Source organism: Camelus dromedarius, chromosome 1, assembly GCF_036321535.1.
Source record: "Camelus dromedarius isolate mCamDro1 chromosome 1, mCamDro1.pat, whole genome shotgun sequence".
NCBI classification, from domain to species: domain Eukaryota; kingdom Metazoa; phylum Chordata; class Mammalia; order Artiodactyla; family Camelidae; genus Camelus; species Camelus dromedarius.
In genome coordinates, this window is record NC_087436.1 from 43,865,690 (window position 1) to 43,882,741 (window position 17,052).

The 17,052-nt window shown below is 41.0% G+C and overlaps 1 protein-coding gene across 18 annotated transcripts in view; it reads right to left on the reverse strand.

Moving 5' to 3' along the window:
- Nucleotides 1-2,809: 2,809 nt before the first annotated feature.
- Nucleotides 2,810-17,052, reverse strand: part of ALPK1 (alpha kinase 1) — a 118,987-nt gene continuing 104,744 nt past the window's right edge. For all 18 annotated transcript variants that reach the window (XM_064481914.1, XM_064481964.1, XM_031467445.2 and 15 more), the window contains 7 exons: nt 16,799-16,894; nt 15,108-15,212; nt 12,249-14,382; nt 9,825-9,978; nt 6,164-6,326; nt 4,653-4,839; nt 2,810-3,467 (listed from right to left, as the gene is read on the reverse strand). In XM_064481914.1, the coding sequence (XP_064337984.1) occupies nt 3,268-3,467; nt 4,653-4,839; nt 6,164-6,326; nt 9,825-9,978; nt 12,249-14,382; nt 15,108-15,212; nt 16,799-16,894 (3,039 nt within the window). In that variant the 3' untranslated portion in view covers nt 2,810-3,267. The remainder of the gene's footprint in view (nt 3,468-4,652; nt 4,840-6,163; nt 6,327-9,824; nt 9,979-12,248; nt 14,383-15,107; nt 15,213-16,798; nt 16,895-17,052) is intronic.

Genomic DNA, 17,052 nt, shown 5'->3' on the forward strand with positions numbered 1-17,052 from the left:
CATTTCTGATTTGTTTGATATAAATCTTGGTTTTCATCTAGGATTTTTCTTGGCATTTTTTCCTTTATATGACCTTACATTTAAAAATTTTTTTATGGAGATTTAAAAGTATATACAAAAGAGGAAAGACTAAGTATAATGGATCCCTATGTACCCACCTCCAAACTTCAACACTATCAAGAAAGAGCCAAGCTTCTTTCACTTCTTCCTCCACTTTTTTTGATTTTAGTATTTTTTAAAGACATCACTTTGTTAGTTTTATCTAACACTCAGTACACATTAAAAATCCCTAATTGTCCCCCAAATGTTATTTTATTATTGATTTATAGCCCCACTTTTACTGATGATTGAGGTGTAGGTAGCATTGTCTTGATTCCTCTAACATAAAGTTCGCCATCAACTATTCTCCTAATAGTTTCAGCAGCTATCAGTGATTTTTACCTAGGGCCATTAATTCATCCAAGGATACAATATGATAATTTCCTAATTCTATCATTCCTTCTATGTTTACTAACTAGAATTCTTCTATAATAGTCTATAGGGTAAAAACAAAACAGAACAAAAACCTCTTCATGTTCCCCTTTTATTCATATACACTACTACCACACTCACATTTCTGACTCCAGATGTGTCATTTTTTCCCACACCAACCAATTCTCTGACACCAGCTGGATGTCCGATAATTCAACTCAGTTCTGACACTACCTGCAGTTAGTATCGGATCCCACAGATTAGGGGCCCAGTCTCACAAGCCTGCCTTTACTGCAGATGCCAATTCCAAGTCCCAAGTTGTTACCTGTACTTCAGACTGAATGGCTACAAATTAGCATTCCCATGACCCACTTCTAGGGCTACATACTATTCTAGATTGGCTCACAGAACTGAGGGAAACACTTATGTATCTCAGTTTATTATAAGAGGATTTGATGAAGGCTAATAGATGAACATTCAGATAGAAGAGATGCACAGGGCAAGGGATAGGGCAGTGGAGGGGAAGAAGTGCTGACACAGAGCTTCCATGCCCTCTTTTGGAGGATGACCCTCCCGTACCTCCATGTGTTCAGCAACCTAGACGTTCTCCGAGCTTTGTACTTATGGGATTTTTATGGAGGCTTCATCATGTAGGCATTCTCAATCATTAACTCAATCTCCAGCCCCTCTTCCCTTCCCAGAGGATGGGGAGTGGGGGTAAAATTTCCAAGCTTCTAATCATGGCTTGGTTTTTCTGGTGATCAGTCCTCATTCTGAAGCTCTCCAGGAGCTCACCAAGAGTCATCTCATTAGAACAAGACACACTCCTATCACCAGAAAATTCCAAGGGATTTAGGAGCTCTCTGCCAGGAACCAGGGGCAGATATATATATATATATACACACACTCCCCCCCCACAAATGTTGGACGGGGTTTGGGTAGTGAGCAAATTTGCTTGTTCTCTTTCTCAAATGGAAAATTTTAACTGCTTCACTATTAATTATAATTTTGCTGCTTAAAAAAGTTAAAATATCCTTTATCAGATTCAGAGAGTTTTCTTTTATGCCTAGTTTGCAAAGAGCTTTTTTAACCATAAGTTGATTTTCAATGTTATTAAATGATTTTTCTACATCTTTGAGATTATAATACAATTTTCCTCCTTTATTTTGTTAATAGGATGAATTTTTAAAATTTCTTTAATAAACTTTAGTTTGGGTTCCTCAAGAAGCAAATGCCAAGAAAAGAACAGACATATACATCTATGGGGAGAAATGCCTGTCAAGGGTAAATGGGAGGGAACAGCAGTATGCAGGGAGACCATGATGGAAGTCAGACACTGTGAACACAGAGGCAAACAGAGGAGGACTGGGCAGGAAGAGTCTCAGCACAGACTATCGCAGAGTTCCAAGAAGTTCTGGTCAGCCCAGTGGGAAGATTTTGTGCACAGTCACCTGTTAGAAGTATTTTTTAAAAATTTTTTTGTGAGGGAGAGGTAATTAGGTTTATTTATTTTATTATTTCTTAGTGGAGGTACCAGGGATTGAACCTAGGACCTCGTGCATGCCAAGCAGGCACTCTACCACTGAGCTATACCCTGCCCCCTCTATTAGAGGTATTTTGAGCCTGCATCCTTGCCTTACTGAGTCATTAGCTGAGCACCCCGGGGGAGCATGACTTTGCTGTGAACACAGTGGTGGACCCAGAGAGGTGCAAGCTGGGGGTGTCAGTTAACTATACTCCCAATAGCAGGAGATCTGAATGGTTCTCCCGTGCTCCGTTTGCAGCTGTGAACAGACATGAGCAGTGACCTCAAACTGAGAAAGTTATAACTATCTAGAATTCAGAACCTTCATGTATGTAGGTCTGAGTCACACCACTAGGTAAGGCACTGACACTTGCTGAGGTGATAGTTAAGGGTAAGGGAAATTTAGAATGAATAGTGGAGGAGAGAGAGTGTGTGTATCAGTTGTAGCCCCAAAGACTAACTGCAGTATAGGAATAGCTCACCAGTCTCCTTTTTGTAAACTTCTTTCAGCGAGATCGTGGAGGAGCTGCTCCCAAACCCATGTGAAGCAGCAGATCTGTGTTGTGCAAGGGCGGACTGTGGTGGCCATCAAAATACACCATTCTTCCCTCATACTTCTCACAACTGTAAATGCACTAGAAGAAAATATGGGAGGATTAATAATAAAGACACCCAGAGTAGGGAAGGTCTACGTACAACATACAACCTAGAAGTCATAAAAGACTGATGAATTCAACCAAATAAAACAAATTCTGCATGGGAAAAAGTTTCACACAAAGGCAAAGGTCAAAAGACAAAAAAAAAACACTGGAATTCATATCACAAAGGCCTGAATTCTTTAATATATACAAACAACTCCTAAATCAGTAAGAAAAACACCAGTAGTTATCAGTCTTGACAGATAGTGACAAAAAGCTCCAAAATCTCGATGGCTTAAGCCAGAAAAGTTTATTTCTCATACGCGCTCTGTGTCCGTCAGTTGGGTCTCTTTCCCATGCTTTCCTCATTGTAGGACTTATGCTGATGAGCAGCTGTCTCCTGGCGTATTCTTGGTAATTGCGGCACAGGGAAAGAGACTCTGCAGGGTGCACTGGCAATTCAATATGGGCCTGAAAGAGATCCTCATCAATTCCTCTCACAAGCCATAGGCCAGCCCCATGGCCCGACCTAAACCTAAAGGGACCAGGCTGTGCCATAATCTGTGTGCCTGGAAGGAGAGGAGAGCCGGCACTGGTCAGCAGCACTAAGTGGTCATTACCACTCCAGAGAGTCTACGAATTATTTGGTTTCTCAGTTGAAGGCCTTGTCAAAGAAAGACGATGGCATATTTCATTACATTCCACATGCTGGTTATTAAAGAAGTAAAAAATTCCTCTCTTTCCAAAGTTGGTAGTGACATCTTTCTGATCAACAGAGTGAATCTGGGGGTCTGTGAGGTAGATGAGCCCTTTTCCATTACCTGTCACCCAACCTGAAAGAGAAATACATATGTCTGAGAAGTAGATCCTCTATGAATGTCAACAAAGTGTTTCAGAAGAAAATACAATATATACATTTAAATAGACACTTGAAAAACTTCGTCATCCTGTGGTTTATGATTGATAAATTTCTATTAAGGGATTTGGTGTTGCATATTCCAACGACTGGTTTAAGAAGAAGAACTGAATATCGGGTAATTAAATTTGTCAAATACGACGTACCCAGACCACCAATTTTCAGGTATTAGAGAGCAGTAACATTCACTTAGTGAAATTATTAAATCACAATATTGAATATTTCTTTCCTAATTCAGAAGTTTCTTTAATGCCTTACTCATTAATTCATATATTCCTCTGTTCATTTAACAAATATTTATTGGGTGTATATACTATACAAAACACTGTTTTGGTCACTGGAGATACAGCAGTGAACAAGTTAGTAAAAAAAACTCTGTCCTCATTGATGTAACGTTCTCATGAAGAGGGACAGACAGACAACACAGGTAAGCAGAATATGTAATATGACGGAGAGTGATGGTAAATGCTATGGAAGGGAGATACAAAAGATCTTGGAGGATGGTCACAGAGTCATTACTAGAAACAATTATGATAAAACTCATTTATTATTTAAATAAAGTATAGGATAATGGCTAATAATTCTGACAAATAAAATAACAAACTAAAACAAGATTAAAATGTTAATGTAGATTTTAAAGGAAGTCAGATTCCAGCACACACAGCTTTCTGTTCCGTAATGATCCCAATTATGAAACCCAATCATCACACCCGTAATAAAGGGAAAGGGCTGGAGGAAAGAAAGTGTGGAAACATTCTGACACATTTAAACATGCAATCACTCAAAAGAAACCTGCATCACTCAAAACCACTTCAGTGAAATTTTAAAAAGCTGTTATGGATTTGCTCTAGAATGAAGCCCAGCAGAATATGAGCCAGATCTTCTCCTGATTGCTGGATACCTTAGCCACCTGTAGAAGTTGTAAAATTGGGGGTGGGGGGGTCATCTTTTGCTGTATACAGGAAAATCAATTAATTTAGTTCCAAGTAGTAGCCTACACACCAAACAATCTATTAAATAATGATCAGCACAGCTAGTTACAAAACCTCACATTTACATATAAATAATAGTAAAAAATAAAAATATTCCCAGTTTCACATACCTTGCAAGTCAACCACAACATCTTTATGATTAGAAAACTCATAAGAAAAATGGCCATAAGCCAAGCCATATTCTGTGGCTTTGAATTCTGTTTTCACCACTTTCGTGTTATTTGATAATTTCACAAATTCTCCCAGTATGTAAGGTTCCACACTGATACATCCTTTTATTGTTTTGCCCTCTAAAATCTGAAAAATAGAAACAGGAAGCAGTATAACATAACGGTGAAGGCCACGGGCTTTGAGGTCAGTAGATCTCGCTTTGAACGCAGGCTTTGCCATTTAGGAGCTTTGTTACTCCTCCAGACTTTGGTTTCCTTATTTGTAAAGAGGGTGTAGTGATAGCTACCTTACAGGACTGTTAAAAAGATTAAACGAGACAATACATGTAAAGTCATTAACATGTATCTGGCATATAATAGAACTTAAAATTTCTATTATTCTTTTATTAAAATGTGCACATAAAAATCAGGCCATGAAGTGACCTGCCCTAGGGGCTGGCTTATTAGGGCATGTAGCTGGATCACGGACCGAGACTCTGGGTTGCCGTATCAGCTCAAGCATTTCTCTGCAATGTGATCTACTTTGTAGAGTTGTTTCAAAGGTCAGAATTAATGTTTGTTTGTTTGTTAAATGCCCAGCATAGTGCTTCACATAAAGAAAGTGCAAAACAGATGACAGCTACTATTAAATAAATAATAAAATATGGATCTAAAAATACCTCTGGCCAAAGTAGAAAAACAGAATAAGCTAAGAGCTAAGCTAAGCTAACAACTTAATCCAAAGAAGAGAAAAGTCAGTGGGGATGGTTGCCTTTGTATATTTAAATAGATAGATATATTAGTGAAGAGAGATTGATCTCAATGGTCCCAGAAGGCAGAGTTGTTAATTCATAGGTAGAAATTAGAAAAAGACAGATTTGGCTCAAATTTAAGAACTTCCTAACCATTAGAATTATTTGAAAGTAAGAAGAGAGGAGGTGAGTATAGCTCAGTGGTAGAGCACATGTTTAGCATGCATAAGGTCCCAGGTTCAATCGCCAGTACCTCCATTAAAAAAAAAGACAATAATCATTTTTTTCTCTCTGAAGGTGTTTAAGCTATGGCTTAGTTATCACTTGATTGCAAGGGGGATCAACAGGTATAAAATGGGATTTATGCATCATGTTGAGGGAATAACTTGTATTAGATATGAACTTTAGGATCTTTTCTCCCTTTTTGAAAGTACAAAGACAAAACAAGGGAAAAGGATATTAAAAATGCTAACCTGATCATATGGGACCAGATACCAGTGTGACTTGGAGATTCCAGTTGATGCATACAGGGTACAGAGGGTCGCATTTCTTACTTATCTTACAAGTAGGTGAAATAGATGAAGGAGGCTGATAACTGAGTTTATTGAATTTTATCAGAATGGTGGTGGAGGTAGGTGAATGGTAGGTTGACAACAGAAATCTAACCTATTATACATTTATAGGCTTGTTGAACCAAACCCTTGATTTCTTCAATCTTACCAGTAATATTGTAGACGGTATGTAAAATATCTGTGTTGGAATCTTTTGTTCATAAAGTCTCTTGTTAAATTCTGTCACATAGTGCTGTGCAGTCATCTGCCTCTCCACATCGATGAAGTGGTGCCAGAGCCCTTTCGGCTCCTTATATTCTTTTCCAACATATCTACAAATGGGGAAAAACCGCACAAAGAAATGCAAAGTGATCCTATTACAGAGTAAGAGAGAGGAGATCAAAAGAGATGTGCAAAAATGCTTGAAAGATGTTATTCTTTCCCCGTTTTAGTCAGTATTAATTATCTTATCTCATGACTCAAATAATTTTTAAGAGCCACCTGAACGATGGAACACAATTCATACTAGCCGACTGATGGTGACGTTTGTGCAGCATCTTGACTTGGCCAGAGGGTGCCCAAATATTTGGTCAAACATTATTCTGGGTGTTTTTGTGAGGGTGATCTTGGATGAGCGTAACATCTAAATCAACAGACTGAGTAAAGCAGACTGCCTTCCCTAATATGAGGGGGCCTCATCCAACCAGTTAAAGGACCAAATGGAACAAAAGGCTGACCTCCAAAGTAAGAGAGAACTCCTCTGTCTTTGATCTGGGACACAGATCTTTTCCTGCTTTTGGACCTGAACTGAAGCATGACCTCTCCCTGGGTCTTGAACCTGCTCTTTGGGCTGGAACTCCATCGTCAGCTCTCCTGAACCTCCAGCTTGCCAGCGGCAGCTGCTGTGACTTGTCAGCCTCCGTAATCATCCAAGTCAGTCCCTAATAATAAATCTCTGTCTACATGTATACATGTCCTATTGGTTCTGTTTTTCTGGAGAATGCTGACTAATACAATGACCCAGGATGATATGGTTATAAAGAGAAAGTGTCCACTTAATGCAGTTCACCAGACTTGTTTGGTAAGTCAAGGGAGCGAGCATGCATACTGGAAAGTGTACGGACGCTGGAAATGACCTTTTGCTCTCTGAAGCAATGCCTTATTCAGGTCAATTCATCAACCTGAAACCTTCCTCTATCCTTTCCTTTTATGATGACTTCATCTCTGCAAACACTTGTTTCCCCTCATCACCTATTATATGCACAAAACTGTGCTAGTCCCGGGGTGCTTTATTTAAAGAAAGTGTGAGGAATGATTTGTACATTTCAACGGCTTATGCACAGCCGGGGACAGAAGATGTAAGACAGTAAATGACTAAGTGTTGAAAGGAGTGAACAGCAAGTGTTACACTTTACTGTAGTTAATATTTGCTATCAGCTGGTGTAAATTTGTAAGTAATTCACATGTGTCCAGAGTGACTTTCAACAATCAAAGGGAATTTTCAGAGTCACAGACCTCAACCAGAGCCAACTCTCTCCAGAAATTTCTGAGCCCAAAGTGATAATGGAAACCAAGTTGGCTGCAGTTTTGGCCATTCAGACTCCTAAGGATCAGAAAGGAAATCTGGCCACAGAGGCTGCACAGGAGGAGGCTGCATGGCATTGGAAGGCAGCCTGCCCAGAAGTGGCTGTCATGACAGGGGCATCTGCCAGGGCTTCAGGCATTTCTGGTATGGGGACACCTCTGGGCCTGCAGAGGCTCTGAACCAGCTCAGAACTGTGAGCAACCCCTGTGGCTCTGGAACTGGAGCATTTCCTGAATATTCTGCCAGAGGACCTCCAACCTGACGTACCGGATCATCAGTCTGGGAACAGAAGCCCATTCCTTCTGGCATCTTACACCATTTTTCTGGCATCATTTTTCTTTAGTAAAGATTTGTTAGCAGTAAACTCTCTTTTTCTTTGATTGCTCTTAAGATTGTTTCTTTGTCCTTGGTGTGCTGAGGTTTGACGACTGTGTAGCTGGCAGTGGATTTATGACTGCCTGCCTGCCTTCCTTTCTTCTAGTTTCTTCCCTCCTTCCCTTTCCATCCTACTTGGGATTCATTGCGATTCTTGTATTTGAATGTTAATGTATTTTGGCAATTCTGGGAAATTATCAGAAATTATCTATTAAAACAGTCATTTTTTTTTCTATTTGCTCTGTTATCATTTCCTGATCAGACATACGATAGACCCTTTCACTCCATCTTCCAAGTCACTTCTCTCTTTTATCTCCCATCTCAGATCCTCCTATGATATATCCTGGTGTATCAGTTGCTTAGGATTGTTGTAACAAAGTGCCACAAACTGGGTGGCTTCACAATTCTAGAGTCTGTAAGTCCAAGATCAGGGAGTCAGCAGAGCCCTGCCCTCTCTAAAGGCACTCAGAAGAATCTTTTCCAGGCCTCTCTCCTGGCTTCAGGTAGTTCCTGCTTTGTGGCAGCATAACTACAATTTTCACATGCATTCTCCCTGTGTGTGTCTATCTCCAAATTTCCTCTTTTTATAAGGATACCAGTCATAGTGGACTACCCTATCTTAGTATGATCTCATCTTAACTAATTATAGCTGTAATAATTCTATTTCCAAATAAGATCACAGTCTGAGGTACTTGGGGTTATAACTTCAACATCTGAATTTGGTGGTGGTGGGGACACAATTTACCCATAAGAATTGGCTCCATCACTTTGCTGTGTGAATTGGGGCAAGTTTCTTAACATCTCTGTGTCTCAGTTCCCTCATCTGTAAAATGGGGATAATAATAGCATCTACCTCATAGGGTTTTGTGAGGATTAATTAAATTAGTATATAAATGGCTTAAAGCAGGGCTTCTTGGCATATAGTAAGAAATTTACATGTTTACCATTATTGTTATAGTCATCAACCACCTTTCCAAGAAATGTACTTCTACTATTTAAGAGTCACCCGATTTCTCTCTTTTTTTCTTGTCCTACTTATTTCTTAGATTATTTGGATTTAGGTAAACAACAGGATCTACTTTAAAAGTCTTGGCTTATAGGTGCTTGGCTTAAACTACACATACGGTATAAAATTAGGTCTTAAGCCCAGTGAGGACCACCTGTGATCACTAATTTTCAGGTGAGTTTTTGCTTAAAGTTGTCATCAAGAACTAAGGCCAAACAAAAATTTTCCAGGTTATTTGCCTCAGCTGGGTGACATATTTTAAGCTAATCTTTTTCTTGAGGATGGAGCCATTCCTGAGTCCCTGCTTTATATGGTGGTCACTATGCTCGTTCCCTTCCAGGTGTGACTTTGGTCACTAGCTGCTCCTGCACTCCGCCCCTGCCCAGAACGTCTACGCCGGGTGTCTTAAGGGTTCAGTGTTCATTTATATCCCTGGATATGCTTCCTCCCCGGCCTCAGAGGATTTTTCTGCCTTTTTGTAGGCTCACCCATTTAATTAGAAGTGTGGCTTTCATGGTTTAACTCGCCTTTTTTGCCACCATTTTTAGTGAGGAGTGTTTAAGACTCTCTGCCCTATCATATGGCCAGGAACTCTGTTTTTCTGATTTGTGCAATGAGGTTAATGTTCCCTAATGGGTTTGAAATCATGTATATAAAACATCCAGCCCAATGGCTGACATAATGTGGGTCCTCCATATGTGGTACCTGTTATTAATGAGGACGAGGAAAAAGGAGTCAAATTATGAAAACATACACTTTAAGCCATTTTCCCCAGTCCTTTTGAAGTCTCATAAACAGTAACTTAACAGAAGGGGGAGATTAGTCTATTTTACATTAATGTTAGAGATTTTTTTTAAGCAATACCTTCCCAGAGTTTCTTCTTGATGAAGATGATGAACCCAAAATGCATTTCTTTGTCTGCCTTTCTTCTTCACATTCAGATAGTCCCCCAAATAGACAACAGTTTCCTGGGCTGTCCACAGTTCAGATTTCTTGGAATATTTTAACAAAAGAGCATCTGGGAAAAAAAAGATAAGATGAAGTACTGATCTTATTTTTCAAAAGGATGTTACAATTCATAGATAAATTGAAGGAACACAGATACCAATCCAGCTCATCTGAAATCTTCAACTTCTTTATATATTTTCTCAAATTTTATCCTTCTCTATGACTATTACTAAAAATTACTGAAGTACAATACAAAGGTAAAGCTTTAGAAATTACAATGAAGAATAGCCTTTGGTTCACAAAATCTCGTTTGTGATGGCAAGGTGTTAAGGCCAGAACTTCTGTATGAAAGTAATGAAAAATAAAGGGCTTTTAAAACAGCAAAACCCCAAAGACCATCTTGGAACAACTGAAAAGTGCTTACATCTTCTAATCATCTGGGGACCTCAAATAATAGAGGCTGCCACTTATGCCAGGTCACACAGATAAAAATAAATGGAATAATTTTATCCCAGAGGCTCCTGGCAACTCCAGGGTTCCTAGATTACATATGCAAATACACCTTAATTTTCTCTCACATATTTTGTTTAAATTGGGAAGGTCCAGGAATTACTGAGAAAATATAGCTACTGTACAAAGATGCACACTCAACTGAAAAAGGAAAGGATAAAAGGAAAAATAAGGGCTGTTTCCACCTTAAAGAAAGGAAGACCAGTGCTAGCAAGAAAGCATCTGTTTGAGAGGGAAGACCAACATGAACTCTAAGGAAGAAATGCAACATTTTGGGATCCAAGTTAAAATGAAGTGAACGAGGATCTCCTGTGTCTAGGTTGTGACAAAGGATAAATGAACAGGAAACTCAGGACATAAAATACTTAAAGTGAGATAAACCCATTGGTCTGGGATGGGGGAGGGAGATGACTGGGGTTGGGAGAGATGGTGACCAGAGTGGGCGACTTAATCAGAGAAGCTGGAGAAGGAGATGGAAGGTGAGCTGTTTGTACACACACGTAGAGAGGGCAGTGAACTGGGGGGAAGAAGCAAGGGAAGTACCCCTAGTTCTGTTTCTTAAGCTTTGGGTCTTGCTTTCTCCATCATGTTTTACTTACCCAGACATTGACACACAGACAAAACAATAAAGCAGCTACCTAACTTTCAGAAATGTGATTCTCAAACTGCAGTCAGCAGAGAAACCCTTTTATTAGAAAATTTTGCTTCTTTTGGCAACAACCTAATCTGTATTTTAGCCTGACTTCGTGGCGGCAGGCAAAACACTGAAGTACTCTGAAACAGAAATTCTCCACATTGGCTTTACATGAAATCACTGGGGAGCTCTTAAAAAATACGGATGCCTGTGTCCATTCCGCAGAGCCATTAGATTGAAATTCTGGGGTGAGGCACTGGAAATTTTGAAAAGCTAAAAAGCCCCTGTGGGGCTTCTCATGCGGTGCCAGTGTTGAGAACTACTATTTTAGTACCCAGTGCTTAGCAATCCACACAGTTGTTCCCTCTGAAATGCATTCTGCAATAGTTTTTTCTCACTCAAATAATTCTTCAGTATCTTGGAGGGCATTACATTGTGATCTTCTGGGCTAAGAGAAGAACTTTGTTTTGTTTTCTTCCAAGCTTCTCCACCACTTCTAAGCTGTATTAGATGCACTGACTGCTGGGTGACCCCAGCCCAGGCTCCCTGCTTTGGGAAGAGACCGCAGGTGGGTCTCTAAGCAGGAAGCAGTTGCTAATTGCAACAGGACAGGGCACTGGATCAATCCATTGGCTGGTAAGAAACCACTTAGGTGGACAGGTGTGAAAATCTCTGCCCACTAGAAAGGATAATGTGCAACTAGGTCACATTCTGTTTGCCTAGGACTGGAATGTGAAAAAAAAAATCAGCTGATTGGTAGTGAGAATCAATGGAGAGGACAGATGCTGAGTGGATATGACACCCTGAGCTGTTTTTTTTTTTTTTTTGAAGTTTTGAATATTTTATTTTATTTTATTATTATTATTTTTTTTTAACATTTTTTATTCTCCCTGAGCTGTTTTAAACCTGACTGATGACTATTCCCGAGTCCTGTAAGATTCTCGGCTTCCTTATTGCCTTGTGTGTCTTTACAACAATCCTCAATGTATGAGGTGGCTTGAGTGAGCCTCTGTTCTTTGCAACCTTTAGAGTCCAACACACAAACAATGAAGGAGGCCCCTGAAGTACACATTTCTCTGTATCTTCACAAAGTGTAACAGGGGTCTGTGTCTTTTATGAGCTTTAAGTGATCTATACAACAAAAGCTCCAGAGGGCCCCAAACGCACAGAGATGCTTCCTGAAATGTTGTACTTACTGTGTGCTCCATAGAGTTGACCGGACTTGAAAACTCCTGTATTCTCCAGTCTCTGGGACAGCCAGTCATGCCTCACCCCGGCCAAGAGTTTTTCAAAGTCATCAGGCTGCAGAGTGCGAGCCTCAAGGATCTCTTGCCTTGTTGTTCCTGGCAATGAAACAAAAGAACTTCCACTGGAATTCAGAAGGGACCATGGGTTTTCTCCCTCAGAAGAACCACTGGAAAGTGCAGGTGATTTCAACCACCATGCCGCAGACGAGCTGGAGTTCTGGCTGCAGTGTAGCAGGTTTCCAGGTTCATCTGCTTCCTCTGTGGTAGCACAGTCCTCGCTGAGGACAGGGATGGAAATGTCACCTCTTACTGAGGAATTAGGGATCTCGGCCTGCAGACCGCACAGCGGTCTCAGAGCACAAGGTCGGTAAGAGCCATGTGTGCTGGTGGCATGAACATCCGCGCCGTCCAGCAGTTGGCTCTCCTCATCCACTGTGGAGGCGTCCGGGTCAACGCTCTGCCCTTTGACTGAGCCACCGCTTTTCCCAGAGTCAGGATTTTGACCAGGCCAATGAGAAGTGGAAGAGCCACATGCTACTGTGGAGCTTCGGCCGAAAGAGTCGCCCACGACTGCATGTAAGTCTAAGGGCACGTCTTCTGCTCGTTCTGCTGTTTCTCCTTCTGGGTCAACCCAGCAGGGGCTATCTTTAAATGCAGGGCCTATGTCTCCTTTGATTTCTTCTCCCTTCTCTTCTCCATGTCTGTCTTTGGTGTCACAGTTGACTTCTGGAAACTTATCAATTATTTCAAAGGTTTCTTCTTCTTGGATTGAAGGATCTGTGGCCTTTTTTTTGGGCCAAGCAGAATCAGAAGACCAAGAAGCAGAACCAGAGGAGGATCTGGGGCAAGCAGAAGTATTTCTGGACCCTGCATGTCTGAAGTCCTGCATACCTTCTGGAGCATCTTCTAACATACCTGCACCCGTGGCCAACAAAGTGCCTGTTGTGCTACGAGGAGGGAAGGTTGTCAAGGGCATGTGTTTGTGTAGCTGACTTTGAGAAGACTCTAAACTGTCATCCTTGGACACCTGGAGAGAGAGATCACGAAGCTCTGAAGACAGTGGATGCACAGCTCTGCTCTCCCCAGTGATCTCCAGCTCTTCGGACAGGGCCGTGGAACACTGTGTGTCCACAAGACGTTCTTCCTTGCTAGGCTCTCTTCTAGTTGACCTATCATCAACATGATAATTCACTTCCTCCCAACTTGTAGAAGAACTAAACTCTGATAACTTGCTCCAAGAACTGGAGGTCTGGCTGTTACTCAGAGACTTGTTCAAGACAGCTCCCCCACCATTGCTGTGGTCTGGTGACTCAGCCTCAGTCTCCACCTCTTCATCCACGGAGACTCGAAATACATCAGAACGGGTCCAGTTTCTCCTTCCTACCCTTCTGAGTTTCTCCTGACCATTCTTAGCCATTTGGGAGGAAGATACTACCATGCCTTTTTCAAAACGTGGTTTGTCCTCAGTAGTACTCATAGTATCTATGTTTTTTGTTTCTGTTTTTAGATCAGTGATGCAGACTCCCACTTTTGTATCTTTCTGTTTATTTTTGTTGTTTCCACAAGTGCTTTTAAATATTTCACACACTGAAGTATGGTGCTGTGAATAGGTTTCAAGAATTTTTTGGAAATCCACTTGCCCATGCAAGATGAGTTTCTCCAACCCACAGCTGAAACCCTCTGGAACATAAGACTTGCCATCTAAATTTGAGAAGCCTTGAACTTGTAAATGTTCCTTCACCCGAGTGATAACAGACATAATTTCCTGAGAGATAGCTTCTCTCTCTTGACTTCTGGAGGACATACTGAAAGTGTACAGCTTTCCCATGGCTTCACTACAGAGCTGACGTGCTGCGTGGACTGTCTCTGTTTCCCCATGGAGTCTCTGGTGCACTGTGGTGAGGCCAAAACCAGCTTTGAGAAAACTATGGAGCTCCTGTTTCCCAGTAACTGTTTCATCACGCTTCTTGGTGAGGAGGCCAATCTCAAAGGCCTCTTTGGCTTCACACAGATATGAATTTTTCACTCCTACAGGACAGTCATTAGAACTACTATATGACAACAGGCATGTGCCACGAATATTCTGAGGAAAATACCAAATACAAAATCAGACATTGAATTAAAAACTGGAGATGAATCAGGGAAAACGTCTCATTCCTGGAGGACAATCACTAGAAATATTAAAAAAAAAAACTGTGCCATGCGTATTCTAAGAAAAATATACAAACATTGAATCAAGGACCCAAGGTCTTTTTGGTGCATCAGGAGAAGGGACCAGGATGCACGTGACTGGCCCTGATGACACATTCGTTGTTGCTGTGCTGCTGTTAGCGTCAGCAAGCACAGTCTATACATGGAACGTGGACATGGTAATTTTGCTATATACAAATACATCATTTATTTAATAATAGTCAAAATAATAGAATAGTGGCTTCCAAACCCTTTTGTGCATTTGAATCACCTGGGCAGTATTTCAGAATGAAAGATTTCTGAGTAGAAATCCCAGGGGTTTACACTGAGTGGATTGAGGGTAGAGCCTAGAAAGATGTATTTTGAAAGGGCTTTTAGGTGATTCTGGTGTGCCTGGGAACTGCTGTTCTGGAGCAGATAACATCATATCCTCCAACAGCACTGACTTAGCTCCCATCAGAGTGTCACCACTCTAACTGATAAAACCTTGACATATGTGAAGTCTGACCACAGCGATCTAATGATGTGCACCAAGCCTATTTTAAGGTTAGACCTTCCCCTCCACTGGTTACGTCTGACACTGGGGAGAGGAGCGATGAAGGGCTGTAGTCTATTTACCATGGCCGTGAGCACGAAGAGGGGCGTGTAGGGACTGAAGGCAGCTGCCAGCTTGCAGGCCTCCGCGGCTGACAGCAGATGATGGTCAAACTCCTTCAGCAAGCCCTGTGAGAAAACAGGAGGCTGAGTGCATTGCTGACAGTTATTTATCCATTAGCAAAAGACAGGCCGTACAATTCCTTTGCTTTTCTTTCAGGATGCTGAGGGATGCCCTGCCCCTCATCCCAAACATTTCAGAGAGAGTAAGTGGGTCAAAAGACTGTCCAGGTCTCCCCTACACCCACACACCATCCATCCCCAACCCGCACTGCAGAGAAGGCCTAGTATGTGTAAACATTCACAATGCCTGCCTGTGCAAAATAATTCAGGCAAGTTTCTTTGGAGGATTGTGCAGTTCTTTGTTTGCAGAACTCTGAATGTTTTATAGTCAGATTCACTGATGATTTCTGCATTGTTCTTGGTAAAGAGACCTTTAATGTATGATTTCACGGCAATTAAGATTCATTCATTTATTCTGGAAATACGTATTGAGTACCTCCATGTGCTATGTACTGGTCTAGCCACAAAAGAGAGTGCAGACTGTAAGCCTGCAATGAACTTGTTTTCTTTTGAGGGGAGGGGATCAGTCAATACACCAAATATGTAAAAGGCATAGTATTCAAGATGGCGATAAGGGTTGCAGACAAATACAAAGTGGGAAGGGGCAGGAGGACCAGGGTGGAAGGGCAGTTTGCAGTTTTAAACAGTCATCAGAGACAACTTCACTGAACGGGGGATATAACCCTTCTCTTGTGTTTCGGTCTGCCTGACAGCAAAAGCAACATTTTGCTAAGATTCAGACTGCTAGCAGCAAGCTGTATGTGTTCTTGTGCTACACTAACCAGTGTTGAGTACAGTTACTACTGTTGCTTTGGTAGTTTTAAAAAAGGCAATACTGATGATATGATTAAAAAACCTCAATTTCAGTGCAGGGCAGGACAGCAGTCAATGCCTGTGCTAATGCTCCAGACTGTTTAGAGACTGGCTTTTGCTCCCAGTTCTCTTTCTCACTGGTTGTGGAAACTGAAGAGGTCACTTAGTTTCTTTGAACCTTAGTTTATTTTTCTCTAAAATGGGAATAAAACATTTTGCTCTGCTTATCTTGTAGGTATATGTGGATCATACACACATATACATATGCTTTTTGAGTTACAGAGCAATAAATAATTCATAATTATTCAATTATGTTCATAATAATTCAAATGTTCATAATCTTTATTATTACGGATAAGAGCCTGGACAAGTGACTGACGCTCTGATTTGAACAGATGGTAATTAAGGTTTTAAAATTATTACCCCCCTGCTTTATCATTGAGATAGCCCAAGTGTGGAAACTAAATGTTGTGATAATTTGAAAGGAAATCATGAGGTTCAAAGTATTTATCACTCTGATTTCATTCATTCATTCACTCATTCACCAGTCTTTTTTTTTTCAGTATCCTCTGTAGGCCTGGTACTGTGCGAGATGCTGGGATATTAAAGCCAAACAGCACACCATTGGAACTGTCCCCAGGACTGCTCACATTACTCAAAGAGGGGAGACCCCAAGCTCCCTGACTCCTGGAGAGAGAACTAACCAAGCACCCAGAATAACAGTGACAGTTTTCTAGGTGATGCCACTCTGCATGATGGTTTTGACAAATGATAATTACCAAGTTAATTTCAGGATTGTTTTTAAACTTCTCAAAATCATTCTTGCTCATGGAAACAAAGATGTCTGCCAATATACCGAGTGATGTGGAAATACCCTGTAAGGAAAACACATACAAAACACAGATTAAGAATTCACAATTGTTGCTCTCATCTCAGGGCCTAGAGTCAATGATCAGCCACCCCCACCCCATATGAACCACTGCTTATTATTATTGTTACTGTTATTATGACACTGCAGATACTTCTCAGCCGG